We start from the raw sequence: 22,128 nt of genomic DNA on the forward strand, positions 1-22,128 counted from the left end.
ACAATCTGGAAATAACTGAAATACAGATAAATAAGAACCTGAACTGATAAATAAGAAGCTATCATCCAACAGCATTAAGATATGAGGAAATCGACCTGAATTGGACAAGTCAAAAAGTGACTTCTCAAATTCAAATGCCTTAACAACACCGCATGGAAAATATAGGAATTGTAAAATTATATTAAAAGGGTAAAATAATTATAAATAATTTCAGAAAAAACTCGTTAAATGACGTGTAATTTCTATGAAATCATCAAAAATTCAACGCTTCAAAAAAGTTACAGCTCAAATTCAAATGTCGCAACTTCTAGCCTGGGTGTCTGCCAATTTTCAAAAAGAATTAGTTAAATTTTAAAAAAAAATAATAAATTCCTCAAATAAAGTCACGTATTCTATAAATAAATTTTAAAACTAACATTATTTCCACATTTTGAAAATCTTGTGTGTCATAATAATATTGTATTTAAAATAATTGGCTTTTTAAAAACAATAAATAACTGTAATAAAAATAATAAAAACGATACTGCAAAACAATAAATAATTGTGATAACAGCTGAAAAGCAATAGGACGAAGTAGTTTTACGATAAAATCATCGCAAAACATCATTAAAAAGTTATTACATAATAAAATATGAAATTCAAAAGCCATAATAAGATATCATATTTAAAATATCTGACTTATAAAAAAAGACGTAAAAGATTGTCGTAAAACCATAAAAATAATCAATAAATAATATGGTATTACGATTGTTGCAACTAGAGCACGTCAAGAACTGGTTACTCAAATTTGTAAAAATGTGAGGAAATCTATGAGGGTGTTGTATGCTAGAGTATGCTGCTGGGAATGGAGAAACGTCAAGAAATGTGTAGTGATCGTGTCATAGTAGATTATCATTTAAGTATTACATATCATTGGAAAAACATAATACTTTGAAATTACACAGAGACTTATTATTTTGATATTTCTTTTTAAAAAATTTATAATATATTGTGACATAGTAAGTATTTTATTCATTTGTAATAATCAGTGCAAATGTAAATATTTGATTTTCATGCATAAATGTATTCAACAAAACTTCAAATTTGGAAGCAAAAAAATAATTGAAATAGGGAAGGTGCTAACATATTTACTGGCTAACCAGAAATTTTCACTGGCTATCAACATTTTTCAAATTCTTGGAGCCCTGTGCGTGTATATATATATATATAAATATGTGTATACACGTGCATGCATGTACGTTTGTGTGTAGGTGTGTAAACATAGGAATGGAGTTTTTTGAAGAAAAATTATACAGTTTCAATTTTCATTTTGTAATGTCAAGAGAATAATATTATTATAAAGTAATGTGCATTACCTCACAGCCCAGCCGCAAACGAAATCCTTGTTCTTCTCTGGACAAACCACCAATCACAGCTACTGTTCTAATTTCTAGCGTTTTCGCAAATTTGATTGTTTCCTCTTCAATCTGCTGAGCCAACTCACGTGTGGGTGCCATTATTATTGCATATGGACCCTGGTCAATATCCTCATTTCTGTAAACAGATTTATAATCAGTTAATTCAATATACACTCAAACAGAAAACTTGAAATAAAGAAAACATTTTATGGTGTATACAGCACAAGACACAAAATATCAAAACTTAAGAGAAACTAGCTGATAGACGTAGCTTCTGACAGAAAATGCAACTACAGTCGGACCTTTATTTAACTATTAAGTTGCTAAATCTCGATAAAAAGTTGGTTATATGGAAAATTCGTTAAATAGAAAATCACCATTCAAAATACTTAAACAACACAAAACAGGCTGAAAATTCATAAACACTAAACATAATTAAAATAGAAATGCATACACCTTTTTCTTGCAAATTATTATCTACTATCGAATTGTTCCAAATTATTTTAACATTTCATAATATGAATTTGGTGATTTCTTATTGTTTCTATTTTTCACACTGTCCAAAATATCCAATTTAGTTAATATTTCTGTGCTTGCAGCTTTAGATTCAATAAAAAGAAAATCATTTATTAGTAAATCATTGTTAATTTTGTGGTTTTCTCTTAGCTGTACCCACATTTTTTTAAGTTCTTCTAAAAGAATAGTATCCTCGTCCTTCGCACTGACTAAGAATTCAGCTTTAGCAAAACTGTTATGAATAGTATGATCTGTAACATAATAATTCCATGCTTTAGAAATTTGTTATACTTTCTCGTAAATCGATTGTTGCCACGGATTCTTGTATGAAATGCAAACAAAAAGGGAAAAGGATTTTACCACTTTCTCTAAAAGTTAAGTGGAAAAATCAGTTCAAGATCATTTCCCCATGAAATGCTTTAACAAGTTTGAAATGTTCCAAAATATTTTGGGAAATAGGGAAATTAGATCTCAAAGAAAAGTTCGTTAAAGAGAAAATTCACTTTGCTATTAGGAAGTTACTTTACGAAGAAATTTTCAATATGTTCTTGGTTCATAAACAAAACAAAAAAAAATTATGCAAAATAGAGAAATTTGCAAAATGGAAGCTTGTTAAATAGAAGTTCGACTGTATACTTTTGACTTTAAGCATTTAGTCATCTAATCTGGATTTAACTGAAAACTCAAACTATATCTGGGTTTTGAATCTTTTGAGTTGCAATTTAAGGTCAAAATTAAGAAAAAATTAGCATACAACAACAAACAAATTATCTTCAAACAAAACAGTGAATAAAACTTGAACAAAAAATAACAAAATGATGCATAATATAAATGCATAGATTCAGTCAGTAAACAGAATTTTACGTACATGAAAAAAAAAAATTCACCGTAAAAGAGGGGATTAAAAAGGTAATGTATAGCATAACACATGTAGGGTAATGCAAGAAAAAAAAAAGAAAATATTAAAACTTAAGATATTATTTTATGACATTCTTGCATCATCCTGTTTCACGCAAAAATATTGAAACAAATTTGACACTCATTGGTCTTTAATACCCTAATCGATATGTTTGTGCATACTAGTATATGCATAATGAAGAAAAATTATTTTTAAAAAAATCATGTTTATAAAAAAAGGTTCGTTCAAATATTATGCTTGCATCTAACGGGTGATTTGCTTGCTTTTGCTGACAAGGGAAGAGTTGTGCTTAAGTAAGGTATTAAAATCCCCTATTTTCAAAAATTTTCTTATAAAGCGAATTAAAAAATTTATTAAGGAAAATAAATATGGAGAAATTTCTTCAAAGAGTTTCAAGCATATTGAAAACAAAAATATCCTAACGAATATTCTGCTGAGAATGTTATAAAACATAAAGTAAGTTTTGTTTTATGCAAAGTTACATCTTTTATTACATTTTAATCCTAAAATTAGATTGCTACAATAAAAGTTAAAGTAAAAACTAGAAGGGAAGGGTGATATGATGTAAACACAGGAGGAGGTTCACCATTTGCTTCTTTTAGCTGGCAATTTTCAAAAGCATGCTTACATAATATTTGAACTTCCCTAAATGTTCAATTACACTAGAAAGTATTGAAGGTTTTAAGAAAAAAGCTCTAAAAACATACAGGAATAGAAATTTAAATACTTTACTGGCTGACAAGAAATAACCTGGACAAAGTTTAAAGCCAAATATTCTTATCTCAACATACTTCAAACACCTCCTTTCTTGGTTATAAACAGTCTTCAGAAACTAAAAATGAGCCTGACCAACCAAGCTACTTGGTTACAGTACTTTTTGAAAAATAAACATGAAAAATGATTAGAACATAAAGTATTTGCAAAGTATGGAATTAGTGATTACCATTATCAACTCCATTTTAGCTCTTAATCATTGCCAATTCAAAGAATTTTTATTTGAAATGGAGAGTGAGTACTCTGATCTTCTGCTTCATAACAAGGTAAGTTGGTTATTAAGAGGGAACGTTTTAAAACGTTCCCAGTCCCTTTTTCCGGAAATTAAAGCATTTCTCCTTCAGAAGGGCTTTCACTATCCAGAACTAACAGACGATCAGTGGATCCAAAACTTTTATTTCACGGTTGACGTTACGTCTCATCTAAATCAGCTTAATCGTAAAGTACAAGGGAAAGGAAGCTTAATAACAAGGTGCTTCATAACAAGGTAAGTTGGTTATTAAGAGGGGACGTTTTAAAACGTTCCGCGTCCCTTTTTCCGGAAATTAAAGCATTTCTCCTTCAGAAGGGCATTCACTATCCAGAACTAACAGACGATCAGTGGATCCAAAACTTTTAATTCACGGTTGACGTTATGTCTCATCTAAATCAGCTTAATCGTAAAGTACAAGGGAAAGGAAACTTAATTTTTTCAATGTTAGAAGTAATAACATTCAAAAACAAATTATCCATTTTTGCTCAGGATTTTGAAAGGGAAACATTGTTTCACTTTCTGATATTTGATATCTGATTGAAGCATCGCCAAGAAAATAATTCCTCTATTGATAAACACCATTTTAAAACAATAATTTTAAATATGAGGGAAGAATTTCTCAGCAGGTTTCAGGAATTTAAAAACAGCACAGCAACTTTAGCATTTATAAAAAATCCTTTTAATGCTACGATAACCGAGTTAAAATTTTCTCCTTTTGAAATTGACATTGGTAGCTTTGAAATACAATTGCTGGATTTAAAAAACAAGGTGATATGGCGCTCTAAATTCGAACATCTTTGTGTTGAATTGGAAATATTGGAGAAGAAAAAATTTGATCTTAGTTCACAACACAAGTGGTCTGCTTTGAATGACCTGGAGACGGAAGACATGATCATTTTCAACGCTTGTAATAGTATTTCTGACTCTTACGATCAGCTGAAAAAGCTTGTGTTTGCTGTTCTTTCCCTTTTCGGTTCTACATACATATGCGAACAATCTTTTTCAAGCATGAACATTATCAAGAGTAAACTGAGAAGTCGTTTTATTGATGAGAACTTGGAATCATGCCTAAAATTAAAAACAGCATTCAAACCTGACTTACTCAAACTTTCCAAGGAGATGCAAGCACATTGTCTGCATTAATAAATATTTATGAAGTATGAAATTTAGTTTTATTTAGTGTACTACTTATTTAGTGTAATAAAAGTTTACTAAACAAGCAGATTTGGCTCCCAATTTTTTTAAAAATTGTTGTAATGTTCATATTTGGCTCCTTGGCTAATAAGTTTGCCGACCACAGAACTAGAACATACAAGTTTGTTTTTTTTTTAACTGGGTTTTTAAAAAAATTATTTTTTTTATGGCAATTGCAACATAGGAAAAAGATTTTTGCTTTATTATAAAAATTATATACAATTTTTTCTAATTAATAATAAAACAATTAGTGTAAAAATACACTAAATTACGACGAAAAGCAAAAAATCCCTAAAAATAGTTCCAAAATTATGCATGGCCCTGTGAATGAAATGATCATATCAGCGAATAAAATGATCCTGTCAATGAAATTATCCCGTTGACGAAACGATTGTCGACAAAATGACCCTGTTGATGAAATGATTCTACCAACTAAACGGCTTATCGACAAAATTACCGTTAACTAAATGGCTTGTCAATGAAATTACCATCATTGAAATGACCCTATCGACAAATGGCCAGTTAACGAAACGACCCCGTTGATGAAATTATCTTGTCGATGAAGAAATAGCCTGTCGATGAAGTAATATTCAATTAACCTCATGTTTGATGCAATGCAAAATTTATGTAAATTTCATGCTATTACTCAATGGCTAAAATATTTTGAGGGCAGCAAATTTTAAAGATTAATCAATAACTGTATATAAACTGTAAAACAATATCAATAAAGAGTGTTCCTTGAAAACGACTACAATATGATTAATAATTTTTAATAGCAATTGTAACATATGTGTTTTAACTGTATAGAACTAACTGAGATGTGATTGATGCTTTGCATTGCTTGGAGGAGGTCATAGTTCATGTTCAGTTCTTGCTCTGTTCGTGTCTACCATGTTGCTGTCTAATTTAAAATGGTTAATAAATATTTCTTTAATGAAACTTTAAGCTTTTCATTTCATAGGGTAAATAAAAAAAATAGTAATAGATATTGAATTGATTTTATATAGTTACAACAAATTTTTATTTTTAAATCCTGATTACTATAAATGAGGCTTACATTATAATTCAACAGTCAAGAAATCCCCCCCTCTCTCTCTCTTTACTCTTAATGCTCTTTTTTAGAAAGTTTATTTCCAAGGCAAAACTATACAAACATTATTTTACCTTTCAATTTTAGGCAGTGAAGTTATCCAAACTAATAGTGGTATCAAGAAAGCTAGAGTTTTACCACTGCCAGTTTCAGCAACACCAATGATATCTCGATTTTGCAAACCAATTGGTATAGCTTGTCTCTGAATAGGAGTAGGATCCTAAAAACACAAAGAACAAAATGTTAAGATTATAATTATCGTACATTTTAAGCATCATGAAATCTTATGATATGTGTATTATGATTTATCATGAATCAGTGACAAATGTTTTGTAAATACAAAATTAAAGCTTTCAAAAAGGAAAAGTAATTGAACAAACACAAAGCTTTAAGTAAGTCTCTCTTTAATTCTGAAAAAAATTTTAAGATGAAACACTGGAAATAATAAAAACCAAATTATTATTTGTGAGTGCCTAATTAATGCAATTACCTCTTTTAGAAAAATTTTCAATTGTTAATCTATGAAAAGTCCTTGTTTAAATTAAACAAAGCATACCACTAATCACTCAGAATATTTAAATAAAATACAAACAAATTCTTAAAAAAAATTATTTATATAGACATTTAGTTAAAATTATAAGTTATAGTGTTAAAAACTATTAGATAGTTGATGTCAAGGTAATGGATCTCAGAAATTGGTTGACAAAAAGTTGAGGAAAAATATCATAATCTAATTAAGAGGGAACTAAACACAGTGGCGCGATAGCCCATAGAGGGCCACTGAGCCCATCTCAATTTTCTTGACTTTTGGATTCTGGGGTATAAGAGCAGACGCTCCAGTTGGGTGGTCAGCTCAACGTGAAAACCCCAGTGTTTAGTTCTTAAGCATGGTTGGTAGTCATTTTATCAGCCCACTGAAAGGATGAAAGGCTGAGTCAACCTTGTCCAGTCCGAGGAAAGAATCATCAACCTGTGACGACAGCACGAAGCGCTACCACTGGGCATCAAGGGGGAACTACAAAGCAAAATTTTCAAAAAATAAGAAAAAAAAATTATTACCAAAATATCTAATTGATTTTCGTAAAAATGTTAATCTTACAGCATAATATGTCGAGCGTGGCACACAACAGAGGGGAACTTGCATGTTCAGTTGATTAAGCTCACCCTTCTCAAAACATATTAGTAAAATACTATCATTTGAATTATTTTATGGAAACAATTTGTTAAAATTACAAAAGAATGAATGGTACTTTCAGTAGAGATAGATGAAATTGCAACTTAATTATTACAACTTATTTAGCTGTCATAATTTTTAATGAAGGTTGCAAAAGGGTAAAAGTTTTGGAACAATTAGAAATAAATATAGGCTCAGCAGCCAAAGAATATGCTCAAAATGAAGATAAATATAGAATTCCAGCTGCTACTCCAAACAGGGTGTGTAGCCAAATCTTTCAACAAAAAAATAAGCACCTTTTAAGTACTTTTTAAGCACTCAAAAATATTTTGAAGCACTATATACATTAACAAAATACAATATAATTTTCAAAGATTTTACATGATCATGATAAAATAACTAGTTTTTGACAAAGAACTCTTTTTTTTTATTATATTAGCCATTAATAAATAATCAAAATAATTTTCGGTTCGATATCAGAGGATGGAAAATGAAGCCTGAAATTGAGAATATCTTGCAAACTACAGCACATGAGAGTGTAATAATCTCACCCAATCCAGCACAATAGACGTACATGTGGACACCCGCAAGTAAACATATAAGGTGTTACATGAGTGAGAAGAAAATGAACAAGACAACTGAAAATGATTGAAAAGAGGTATTTTATGGACTGGGTATTGATGCATTGTAGTTAGTTGCACAATTTTAAACATTCAACAAACTTTAAACCCCATTTACTCGGAACTATGTTTCTCTGACTTTCTGTATCTCAAACTAATACAGGGTGCGTAGCCAGATTTTTTAAGCACTACAAAAAATATTTTTAATTACTTTCCAAAAATAAAAATCCTGATTAGGATCTGTGCAGTAATAAAAATAAAAAAATTTCTATCGCTTAAAGTCCTTCATTTATAAACATAAAACCAATAAAATTCAAAAACATTTTCAAAAACTTTACATAATCATAAAATAACTAGTCTCTGATACATATTGCATTTGCAAATCATATACATATTGCAAATCATGCATTTTTTGTAATTTAGAACAACAATCAATACAACAACAAAAAAATATCCTTAAAAAAAAAAAAAAAAACTCAGCACTTTTTACTAACCCTGAATTAAAAAAAAGCATCTTTAAGCACCTTTTAAAAATGCAACGCACCCTGTAGCACAATTTTCAACTGATTTACTTCAAACTTTACTACAATGTTCACAATAAATGTAATTTTTGTAGCATGTAAGGAATTTTTAATTGGTTTGACTGGTTTTGAGTAATCTATGAAAATTTTACTTATTTTAAATCATTTCTTGAATTTTGTTTTCAAAACACCACCATTTTGAGAAGAAAAAATATTTTTAAAAATCTCAAGTGCAACAAGCACTATATTCATGCAGTTTTTAAAAAAAATCAAACTAAATTCGGATGATTTTTTTCAAGTTATGAGTACAGCTAATTTAGAAAATAAGTTAGTAATCTTGTACTTATAGGTGCTAATTTATAAAAAAAAATTGCATTTCATGATAAAATTAAAATATGTACAAGAAAATAAATTTATAATTATTAAGTTTAATTGTCCCAATCGTAGCAAAATTCATCAAAAAATCCTTTTTAACAGAATTTTACTGTGTTGCTCCCCTTTAATAAGAAAAACATACAAGTGTTACACAGAACAAATAAATAAATTTGATCTATTTTTGTTCAGTAATGTTTTATCATCACTTAGATCACATTCATTCAAAACAAAATAAAAATTTGTTATTATAAAATAAATGTCACCAATAAAAAAAAATTTAAAATAAAAAATTTAAAAAAATGGTGAAAAACACTCTTTTCCATAAGTTTAACTTTCTCTTTAATAATTTTTTTCTTCCTCTGATGGGAAGAATGAAAGTAAAAACAAATCAAGAACAGAATTAGGTACTTTTTTTAATTTAAATCATATAAAGTTATCTAACACAAAAAAAATTTTTTTTAAAGAGATTTATTACTTTCATTACCAAAAAGTGTCCAGAAAATAGAACTTTGATATTGAGCATTCAAAAAATAAACTTTTTACTATAATATAAAAAATAAAAAAATTCACTTATAGAAAAAAAAATATTTTCCCATTTAAAAATAATTCTCTATTCAAAAGTGTCATATTGACTTTCAAAGTATATAACTCAAAAAAATCTATCAGTTCTAAAAAATTTCATTAAAATAAGTCTTGGTATCATTTACATTTATTGCCCTTTTCAGCAACTTTTATTAGTTTCAAAGATTAAAAAATATCATGGGTGCAACAATTTTTACTTTTCAAAAAAAAAAAAAAAAAAAAAAAATTATTCTGATTTTTAAAAGTGTCTAAAAATTTGAGTGAGTTTAAATAACACAAAAGCTTATTTTCAAAAAAAAATTATTAGAGCTGCTTTAATTTTTTTAACTAAGTAATAATTTTTAAAGTATGCAAACACAACATACAAAATTGGTGGAATTGACCAAAATCCACTATATCTAATGTATTCAAACATTTTAAACGAATTTCAAACTTTCATAAACGTGAACAAAGTTGCAGACCTTATATCCTAACTGCTCGATAATCTCTAAAATAGGTTTTGTCAGACCAGATTCTTTCCAATTTCTAATGGGATTTGGTATACGTCCACCTTTAATTGCAATGTTGAAATCTTCCCTAAAGATTCTCCAGTCTCTTTCCGTCATTTCCTCAATGGACTTTTGAGACCAATGACGATCATCCCATTTCTGTTTGTCTTCTTTCTTTTTGATTTTCTTTAAGCGAACACTAAAACAGAAAAATTAAACAATATATGAACCTGTTTTTTTTTTTTTTTTTAAAGAGAAATGCTTAAGAGATCAACACTACAAGAGTGAAGCAACTATCACTACGATTATTAAACACAAATGAACTAGTATATAAGACGTGTTAACTCAATTCTATCTTCTTGAAGTACCTTTAGATAGATGAAGTTTGGCATTGTCGATAACTACTCGCCCCACATTAGTAACCCGGACGTGATATGAACTCGCTTACCTCGGCAGTTAAGCAGCGATGGATGGTCCACAATGAAGAGTTGATTTGCTATTTGTGACTCCGACACTGTCCTCAAGCTGCTGCTTCTCAGTCTCATTTACACACAATGAGATCCTGCACACACTTGACTGCTAATAGCAACACAGGAGAGACCACACACAAGTGAGCTCAATACAACTCTCACAACAACAGTCAAAACTCGGTGAACTTAATATAGCTCTCACAACTAGCGCTCAAAATCTGGTGAACTTAATACAGCTCTTCCAGTCTTTCAAACTAGTGGTATTTGTTTATGGAATTCTATACCTGATAAAATTCTAGCGGGGGAATATTGTGGCCTAACTACCACTACAATTATTAAACATAAATTCACTATTATATGAGACGTGTTAACTCGATTCTATCTTGAGGTACCTTTGGATACATGAAGGTTGGCATTGTCGATAACTACTCGCTCGGTTCTCCTTAGAGAAGAAAAAAAATTTGTCTGCTGATTTTAGGAATACCTGACATATGCTTTAAAATATGTCATTTGTTGACTGCAAGTCCACTAATTTCTCTTTTTGACAGCTTACTATCAGAGCCTGACTAAGGCAGGGGCATTAGGGGCAGTTGCCCTGGGCCCCCACATCAGAGGGGGTCCCCAAAGATTTTTAACCGGGCACCAATTAGGCTAAGTCTAGCTTATTATTGAAATCAATATTCAGAGTTATCAATGATGTCAAAAACTATTGCACTTCATTCAATTTTTTTCCTTGCATTTTGCAGAAACTCCCTGTCTAGTCAACAATTTGCAAGCAAAAGCAGTCAAATGTATTTTAAAAATATGTATTTCAAATTAAAATAAAATAGAAATAAATAAACGTGTACATTTCATCGTTTAGTCTTTTCCTCTGTGGCAGAATTTTTTCGAGCTATTTGCGACAAAACTCTTTAGTACTAATATCTTTCTTCAAGATACTTTTAATAATAACAAACATACACGTTACTAATTTAAAATATAAAAAAAGCACTGTGTTTACAAAATACGTATATATATATATATATATATATATATGATTTTGTTTTAACTGAACATGTAATAATTTTTAATTCTAATATTATGGGTGATATTCTCGCATTTTGTTGGGGCGGAGGGAGAGCACTAACTATTTCCTTCTTCACATTTTATAAATGATCATCACAAAAAAAAAAAAAAAATTAAAATCATGAAATCCGTAGTAGTAATTGCCGAAAAAAGATTGACGATGAAATCATGTGAATTGGACTCCTCAAAAAAAAAAGGTTATTCAAATGCGTGTTTTGTTTTGTACAAAAAAATATCGTATTTAAAAACTATGGAGAAATCAATAGCAATAACTGCCAAAAAATCGATAGAATTAATTTTCCATCGATTCTATTTTCAATGGATTTGAATTTTCCATATTGTTTGAAATATATCGGGATATTTAAAAACCACATGAAAATTAAATATCAATAACTGCCGAAAATACAATTGAAACATTGCATCGATTTACGATACTATTGGCGTAAATTGAGAGAGCCAAAAAGTGATTACTTATATACATGATTCAAATTTTAATGTAAATTTCTGCAGAAAAGAAAACTAAAATTCTTTACTTTTCAAAAAAATTCTCAAAATGCACAAAAAAAATTTTTTTTTAACAATGTTATTAAAGAAATTATTTTGTTTTAATTTAAACAAAATAAATTTACAACAAAACTTTAAAATAAATTATATCAATATAAATGATATAGAGTAATAACTGTGACCCAAAACAATGTCAATACAACATTTGTCAATGAATAAATATGAAATAAATAAAAAGAATTTACATTTCTTGTTCCTTTTCTGCATGAGTTCTTCTTAATTCTAAAAGTTCTCCATAGAATTTAGACTGTTCTTTCTTCTGAGACTAAATTTTAAAAAAAAATTCATAATTTGAATCCCTAGAGCAATTTTCAAATAAAATACAGTCAAACCTTGATATCTGGAATATTGAAAAAATTTGAAATATGAAACATTTGAGATAATTTTAGATTTTTTTTGAAGAAATCCATTTTTCTTTATAGACTTCATAAAAGAAATTACTAATTAAAAATCAAACTCTTTCATTTAAATTGCTGTAGCTTCAGTAGGTATTGTTATTTTCTTATTCAAAATTTATAAAATAATTTATTTTTATTTAATATTGGAATGTATTTAAAACGTCAATTAGTTAAATTATCTTTATTTATTTACTGATTCATTTTCTTTTCTTTCTTTATTTTTGTTAATTTAATTGAGAATTTGTAATAATTGCAGTTATTATTACTGTATGTTTCAGTTCGCTAAATTTAAATACCTTAAAATTATTTTGAGAAAACGAATATAAAAAGCATTGAAGGTAGTACTTAAAAACTGATTTAAAATTAATATTAAAATTAAAATAAAGAGTCTTAAGAAAACTGGAGCACTTTAATGTAGTTCTCATACATATGTGCATCCAGATAGAGCTTCATTTGTCACCCACATTTCAAGAATGATAATAAATTTAAATAATTAAATTCTATACAATGTATAACTTTGAAAATATATACCATTAGGCATACATTTTAATACAGAAAATAATTTATATTTTAGATTCTACAGAATGCATAACTTTAAAAATATATATCATCAGGCATAAATTTAAATACCGAAAATAATTTATATTTTAGATTCTATAGAATATATAACTCTGAAAATATAATACCTTTAAAAACAATTTAAAAGAGAAAGAAAATCTCAATTAAAATATTATTTGCTCCTGGCCTGAAATTTTATTTTTAAAAAAAAACTTGTTCATATAAAACAAATGTTAGGTTACAAAATCTGCCTCAATTTAACAAAAAGTCTGTAATTCTTATGGGGTGTGTAACCAAATCTTTCAACAAAAAAGAAGCCCAACTACTTTTTAAGCACTAAAAATATTTTTAAACACTATATACATTAACAAATTGCAAAATAATTTTCAAAGACTTTACATGATCACTATAAAATAACTAATTGTTGACAAAGAACTCTTTTCTTGATTACATTAGCCACCATATTAAGATAGAGAGATTTTTCGGTTCGATTTCAGAGGGCGGAAAATGAAACCTGAAATTGAGAATAGCTTGCAAAATACAGCAGAGTTGCTCATGATAGTGCAAGAATAATTCTCACTGAATCTAGCTCACTATACACACATGCAGACCAGCAAGCATTTCCTCAAACATATATAATGATTGGCGCTTTCATATGCTACGGAATGACGGTACGCTGAAATGCAATGTGTCTGAATGAATTGTGAAAATTTTGAATAGAATAATATGAAAATCACGTTTTTGCCTAATACGTGGTGAAAATCGACACCGTGAAGAAAAAAAAATCTCATTTCGAAAGGGAAAATTAAGTACTTTTTAAAAACCTCCAATAAAAAAAGTACCTTTAAGCACTTTTAAAAAATGCTACACGTGATGTGAACATACCTACCTTGGCAGAAATACCCACTACGATTTGAACACGCCTACTTCAATGGATGGCCTACATTGAACAGTTCACTTGGTACTTGTGACTGACATTGTCCTCCTCACACTGTTGCTTCTCAGTCTTGATTACACACAACGTACACACTCGACTGCTAAAGGCAACACAGGAGTGACCATGATCGTGAACTTAATACAGCTCTCACAATCAGCACTCAAAAAAGTACGGTGATCTTAATACAGCTATCCCAGCTTCTCACAAAACTGCAATGAATCAACTTGTGGTATCCGTTAATCGAATTCTATCACAGATATAATTCTGGTGGGGAAGTACTGTAGTGTATCTACCACTACAAAAATATAATTCTAATTCACTAGTATAAAAGACAAGTTAACTCGATTCTATGGTGGGGTACCTTTTCATAGATGAAGGTAGAAATTGTTGATTACTCAATCCCCACAAAAACATTGCTTTCCAATAAAGTAAAATGCAGCCTAAAGAAAAAGAAAGATTTAAAATAACGATTAAGAATATATGCATTACTTTCAAATCTATTCCAGCAACATGGCCTCTCCCAAAGAACTGCACAGTATGTCTTTCTTTATAAATAGGGTTGTAATCTACAGCAGTATCTTCTGAGGCATCCCAATCAAACACAAATTTTCTGTCATTCAAACGTCGAACACGTCTCTTCTTTTTTATCAAACCTAAATACCTTTCCTGAAAAAAATATATTAAAAAACATCTTAATCTCAGATTAACTTTGTTCCCTTCAATAAGTATTAATGTGTATTTTTAAGCAGTAATAAAAAGAGAAATCAAAGTGCATATAAAAATAACAGTTAAAAAGCAATTTCAAAGGAAAGCTGCGCAATGCAGCAGAAATTTCACAGAACAATTGAAACCAATAGAAAATTTTAAAAAAGATAACGATGAAAAATATAACAATGACAACCAAAGCAGACATAGCCAGGAGGTATCAGCCCCGAAACTCATAAAAATACAAAACCTTTTCTACTGAGAGAGCATGATTAATTTCTAAAATTTGCTTTCTCTGTACCCCAAAGGTTTTACAAGAAGTCCAGGAAGAGAGAAAAAGACTATAAAAAATACAAAAACAAAATACGAAAGTAAAATACATAAATTAACTACAAAATTTAAAATATTTATTTTTCCTTTTGTAATTAGTTTACATATTTTACTTTTGTATTGTCTTTTTCTCTCTTCCTGGACTTGTTGCAAAACCTTTGGGCGACCCCTGACAACATCAGCTTCGATTCTCATTATTATATTTTTCAGTTATCTTTTTTTCAATTTCCTATTGTGTATTTATGCCCATTCTATGCCCATCATTAAGAGGATATAGCACATCTGAAGAGCTAAAATTTGACAAAAATGTTATTTAGAATTATAATTAGAAAATGTAAAGACTCGTATGAAAATGTAAAGCAATATTATTAATAACTAATTTATTATTTTCTTTTTCATTAACTGAATTAAAGATGCATAAAACGACCAACAATAGGATAATTGATCAATAACTTTGTCACATAGCTGTGAAAAATTCATATCCTTGCTGACATTATTTTTTTTTTCCCTAACGGCAGGTACTGAACTTTCGTTCCTCACCTCGGAAGTGTTGCTCATGGGTGGGCCACATTCACACACAACAGAGGACAAGAAACATTCATGCCTAGAGGGGGATTGGAACCCGCAGCCATTGGCTTCGCAGTCCATTAGGTACTCGAGCAAAGTCCATTAGGTACTCGTGCAAAATATGGTGAAGACAACAGCACAAATTCATAGTCATTCATGGTAATCATAACTCCCAATGCTTCAATATGAAAGATAATTTAGTATCTGTTTACATAATATCAATACTGTAAATTTATATTTTCTTTAAATCAGAAAAATTATGTCTAAATTAAATACCTTTTTACCATGAAATATTGACTCATTAAAATTTTTTATCATTATATAGCATAAAATTATGAATGCCTGTACAGGGTGCATAGCTAAATCTTTCAACAAAAAATAAGCACCTTTTAAATAATTTTTAAGCTCTCAAAAATATTTTTAAGCACTATATACATTAACAAAATGCAAAATAATTTTCAAAGACTTAGATGATTATGATAAAATAACAAGTTTCTGACAAAAAAAACTCTTTTATTGACTATATTAGCCATTATAAAATGATCGAGAGCTTTTTCGGTTCGATATCAGAGGGAGGGAAATTTAAGCCCAAAATTGAGAATATCTTGCAAAATGCAGCTGAGTTGCACATAAGAATGCAATAATCTCACTGAATCCAGCTCGGTAAACACACACGCAGACTTCCAAGTATTTCATCAAACATCTAAAATTATTGGTCCCTTCATAAGCTATGGACCGACGGTATGTTGAAAAAGATTGTGGTTGAATGAATTGCGAAAATATCGAATAGAACAATGTGAAAAGCACGCTTTTGCAAAATGCATGGTGAAAATCGACATGGTAAAGAAAAAAATCTCATTGTTGAAAAGGGAAAACTAAGCACTTTTAAAAAACACCCAGTGAAAAAAGAACTCTTAAGGGATTTGAAAAACGAAAATTGAAAACAAGTACCTTTCATAAAGAGCCATATGAACTCCACTCCGCCTTTCATGCTGATGGAAAAGTTTAAGTGTGTGCGAGGGTACACACCTTAAAAAGTAAATCATCAACAACAAAAAAATATGTTATCTACTAAAAATAAATCATAATAAAGTATACTAACGCGTATAGCTTCCAATTCTTTTTCTTTGTCTTTCAATTCTCTGACTTTATCTCTATCAGATTCATTAGCTGCTGCAGCTGCAGCAGCTGATGCTAATGCTTCTTCCGCTTCACGTTTTTCTCTTCTTTCTCGTCGTTCCCGCTCCTTATCATTTTCTGTAATAAAAAAAGTTATATTTATATCTTAATATTCACTTTATTTTAAATTACAAAAAATAATAATTTGAAAGCAAAAAAAATTTCTTTCTGAGATCTTCACTTTATAAAACAGGCCATAAGACCATAAATAAGACCTCTGGAAAGAAAGAAACAATACAAATAATCCCACAACTAAAAGATTATTATCATTTTCTGACATAAAAAATCTAAGTTATATTTATAGTTTAATATTAAAGAAAAGTTGAACCAGGAGCGGCAACAAATGGAAACCTTTGAGGAGATGGATTTGGTTGGACATTGCTTATCTCCTTCCAATCAACGGATATATCTTCTTCTGAACTATCTTCAGAATCACTACTGTAATTATCACTCTCTTCTGAGCTGCTTTCCGACAAATTTAATATAAAGATACACTTAACTTTGCAAGTTCACAACACATAGGTAAATATTGAACTAAACTACAAAACAAGAGAAAAAAGTGTTTGATATTTCACGACTAAATCGTAAAATGTAAGAAACAATAGCCTTTAAATAAATTCACAAAAATACAATGATGGATTGCAGTCAGTCAAAATTTACGAAAATACTACGACGGATTGCAGTCAGTCGCCACGAGTGCAGGAATGCAAGAATGCTTGCCCATCAAACTGTATATAAAACAAAAGAAAGCACCTACAACGTGCAAATATAAGTGTATCTTTATAGACAGTCAGTTACTTTGTGATTCCAGAAAATAAAATTGGTTATATTGGATATTTATGCAATTGGTATGTTTCTCATTTTCAAATTATTATTATTATATTTTATTTTATATTATATTTTAGTAAAATATAGATAGAAAAATGAGCGATTCAGAATCTGAATATGAATACGCAAATTTGTCGTAAAGCGGCTCAGAAGAAAGTGATTCTGGTAGTAGTGATTCTGAAGATAGTTCAGAAGAAGATATAGCCGTTGATTGGAAGGAGATAAGCAATGTCAAACCAAATCCATCTCCTCAAAGGTTTCTATTTGTTGCTGCTCCTGGTTCATCTTTTCTTTGGGTGGACAATTTTGATACACTACGCTTTTGTTTTTATAGGAAAAAGGCTATATTTTATTCTTAAATAAATAAGTGTTAGAGCTTACAATCCTATGTAAATGATAAATATCAATAAAATGATTTTTTTCTGAGCTTTCACATTGTTATTTTCAATTCTCGATTATACTCTAGTGTGAAAAATTATAGCAGCATAAAATAAAATGCCGCTCGAATCATATCGAGTGTGTATAGTTTGGCCTGTTTAACACGCTCAAATTAACTCGAGCGCACAAGTTACGGGGTTAATGAAGTTAATTATGTCAGGTTCAGTATATGGGTGATAAAGCTCTAAATTTGTTCTTTTAAACCAACCACACAGTTTTTTTTTTTTTTTGAATTCTTCCAAAAATACTTCTTAAGACCTTTCTCTCAAACGTACCCAACATAATCTCATCCGCACAAGGTATGGTCCAGGTTTCACAAGCATATACTAAAATTGATTTTAAAAGAAACATATATAATAAAACTTTTGTTTTTCTATGAATTACATTAGATTTTATGTATTTTTGAATTCCATTAAAACAACTATTGGGTATAGTGATTCTCCTTTATATTTCTATTGTAATATTGCTCCTGCTGTTAATTACAGAACCCAAGTAAACGAAATTGTCAACAACCTCAAATTTAATATGCTTAAAAAATTGAAAGAAAAATTTTTTAAAATGAGATTGCAACTATAGTAATCCACAATTTTTGATATTTCATGAAATTAATTTAATTCTTACACTATTTTACTTCATTTTAGTTATTCAATTTGCCGATCACTGGTCTAAAGGTTACTGTACTGGACTACAGCGGCAGTGGTTGTGGGTTCGAATCCTACCTTAGGCATGGATGTAACTTTCTCTTTCTCTCTCTCTGTTCTATTTTATTATTTCTCAAGACCTTTCTCTGTACAAAAAAAATTCTGTACAAAAAGAATATATTAAAAAGTTTGATATAAATGCATAATTCCAGTTGTAGCTACAGATAAATTTTCCTATTAGCACAGATATTCAAGTTAGTCACATGATACCGAATAGGAGCTTTTAGTCCTTCAATTATAAGGCTAACACTCCCTAACACCTACCTATCACTTGATAAGATACATGGTTAATACCTCCTTCAAAGTAAACCTTCCACGATTTACAGACGAAAAAAAGAAAGCAATGCTTGCCTGTAAGGCACAAGGACCTACGAAGTTGATATATTCACAATTAATCATCTATCAAGTTTCTGATTAAATGTTTTATTTATATGAACGCCTAAAAGATTTTACTCCTGTTATCTTTTTTTACCCAAGCTGCATTAAATACAGTCTTCAAGTTGATAAGAAAGTGAAAGAAATTTTCAGCATTTAAGGCGTTATTTCAGCTTGTGGGGTCTCATAACCTGTGCCCTCCAGATGAAGATCAAAAGATGCCGCTATCCGAATCAGCAGTTTCATCTCTCCTTTCTTTAGAAAGATTGGGCATCGTGACAAGAGTAAGATCTTAAGTAGAGAAATAGCTTAATATTTTTAGTGAAGGATAAGGGAAAAAATTTACATGCTTTAAAAATTATGAAAAGTTGCATAGATTTTTTTCTTGCAAAAAAAGTTTTTTTCTTCCAAATTTAGAAAAAATAGTCTCTGATTTCAAGAGATAGAAAATAACATTTCAGGACAAAAATGACTGCCCACATCCACTTTGCGGAGAATGCACATAATGGTTTATTCATAGGAAATTCATGGGAAATCAAAAATATGCCCATATTGAGGGGGGTCCGCTTCGCGGAAGTGCCCACATCAGGAGATTTCCCTGTATACAAATTTCGTGATCATTTAATAACAGAAATCATAAAAGAGCGGAAGTTGTGCCAAAGGTTTGACAGGATGTGCAAAAAAAACAGAAAAACTTTAATTCATTAAGAAGAAACTTGGTAATACCTTGAGAATGTTTGGCCTCTTCCATAAACTGCATTCGAATTTTTCTTTCCTCATCCATTCTCTTCCTTTGTTCCTCCACCTCTTTTTGCCTCCTTTTTAGGGCTTCAGCAGCTCGCTGCTCTTTCGTTAGAAATACAGGCTAAAAATTGAAAAATATACTCTAAAGAAAAAATATATAATACAGTCCTTGACCAAATTACTGGACACACTGTAGTGATTTAATAATGACATGTTTTGCACAAGTTTATACGCAATACTTTTATATTTAGACATAATACATGTCATGGGTTTTCATTCGTAAGATTTTTCATATACTTCATATCTGTATTTATTTTTAATGTATTGCATTACAATGTTAACCAACTGATACACCAACGTAAACAAATGCAACACTTTAACTAATTTTTGAAACTGATGTTTTAAAATACCAAAAATCAGACTCAAAAATGCATTTCTTTTTTTTTCTTTTCTTTATTTTAATGAACTGGAATTTTTGACTTTAAAAAAATGGGGAAAAACAGCAATCCAAAAAACGTAGTTACACCAATACAATAAGAAAATGATTAAAAGTTTGAATAGCTCAATGCTAATTTCATTTTTTGCGTTGTTTGCCATATTTTTGAGGTCATTTAAGATAATCAAATTATTTTTGCATACAGTTGTAAAACTCACTAATCCACTTATAATTCTAAGTTTAAAAAAATAATCTTTCAATAGTTTATTAATTTTGTATTATTAGATATTATTTTAGTAAAAAAAAAGTTTTGAATTGAAAAGTACACAAATGTTTACTTCATTCTAAACTATATAATTTCAGATGACAAAATCTTAAAAATTAATCAAAAATGAAATTTAAATCGTATCTGAATAATAATATTTCAAATTTTAATTTTTCATAAAATATTTCACTGAATCTGTTCAAATTTTTGATTTTGGTATTTCAAATTAAATTGTTTAAAATGAGGTAGTAATTATAATTTTAGTAACTTTTGACCATTATTAAATTTGTAATAAATGATTATAAAAAAGAACTCTAAGGATTCAACAAATTTTATAATTCTGAGCAAATTTATTTTTTTTATTGTAAACAGTTCCTGGTATTTGGTGAAGAATATAAAAAGCAAAATAACATTAAAAAGATAAACTCTTTGACTGAACTTCTGAGATCATTGAAAACAACAAATTTGTGGTGATAAAATTTTGAGTAAAATTCTACGTTTGTACGTAATTCTTTGCTTATTAGCAACAGAAATTTTTAGCAGCTCTTGTTGTGACACACATAGCGAATTTATTCAATAAATGGAAAATAATTTGATAAAATTAGATTAAAATTTTGTCTGATTTTGGATCAAATATCTTTTGATTGGTTTCATGCAACTTGCAAATTATAAATATAATAACAGATGTTTACACCTGGGTGAACGTGTCATTATAAAACTACTGTGTTCCTTTTTTTTTTAAAAAAAAGTGTACCACTGACAATTGTTTTATATCCCCTTAATGGGTCGCATTCATTTCATCGACTAGGTAATTTCATCGACAGGGTCATTTCATCAACAAGTCATTTCGTTGATAGGGTCATTTTGTCAACAATGTAATTTTGCCAACAGGGACCTTTGGTTGACAATTTGTAGAACAGGTTATTTCGTAGGCTAAGTCATGCGCAATTTTGAAACTAGTTTTATGATTTTTCACATTAGACGCTATGCCCCTTGCACTTCTTTGTAATTTAGTATATTTGTGTTGAAAGTTTTTAAATCTAGCCTGATGCAAAATCTTAATAGTATGTTGAAGTTGCCAGAAAAGAAGTATTTTATTTATAAATTGCTTACTCTTCTATTCACATCACGTCCAAGAACGAGACATTTTTCACATTTGGTGATCTAATTCTTTTTCACACATTTAAGTTGCATATTACACAATTTTTTTCTACTTATATTTAACACATTTATTTCTAAGATTAATTTTCAATGTACATTATTATAGATCATCATCGCAAAAGCATTGCAATAACTATTGTGAATTATTCTTAATGTAGAGAGTGAATAAAGGGTGAAATTAGCAAAGAAAAAAAGACAGTATATAATGAATCTGAGGGATAGTGAAACCATATGGTTGATAGGACATTACATTGTAAAGATCTTTTCGATAACAGGCCATTTTAGCTGCAAAAATTCTCTGTCAATAAAAAGAAAATTATACTTATATAATGTTCCCCCCACAATGAGTAATATGCATTAATACGGTTTAAAATCTTGTCAAAAAAAAGGAACAAACTTTTACAATGATAACAATGGTGACAATTAAAAAGAATTTAATCAGAAAAACACAAATCTTTTAGATAGTTAGCTAGTCAAATTACTTCTTGTTTCATCAAAAATTTA

General features: G+C 29.3%; 1 protein-coding gene across 1 annotated transcript in view; it reads right to left on the bottom strand.

Moving 5' to 3' along the window:
• The window catches only part of LOC107446555 (probable ATP-dependent RNA helicase DDX23), a 55,246-nt gene that overhangs the window by 22,240 nt on the left and 10,878 nt on the right, over positions 1-22,128 (bottom strand). Inside the window, exons 6-12 of the mRNA XM_016061231.4 lie at positions 19,745-19,883; positions 16,600-16,754; positions 14,385-14,561; positions 12,188-12,267; positions 9,877-10,102; positions 6,218-6,363; positions 1,356-1,533 (exon numbers count right to left, since the gene is read on the bottom strand). Of these exons, the coding sequence (XP_015916717.1) occupies positions 1,356-1,533; positions 6,218-6,363; positions 9,877-10,102; positions 12,188-12,267; positions 14,385-14,561; positions 16,600-16,754; positions 19,745-19,883 (1,101 nt within the window). The remainder of the gene's footprint in view (positions 1-1,355; positions 1,534-6,217; positions 6,364-9,876; positions 10,103-12,187; positions 12,268-14,384; positions 14,562-16,599; positions 16,755-19,744; positions 19,884-22,128) is intronic.

The sequence above is a fragment of the Parasteatoda tepidariorum genome, chromosome 8 (assembly GCF_043381705.1).
Source record: "Parasteatoda tepidariorum isolate YZ-2023 chromosome 8, CAS_Ptep_4.0, whole genome shotgun sequence".
NCBI lineage: Eukaryota > Metazoa > Arthropoda > Arachnida > Araneae > Theridiidae > Parasteatoda > Parasteatoda tepidariorum.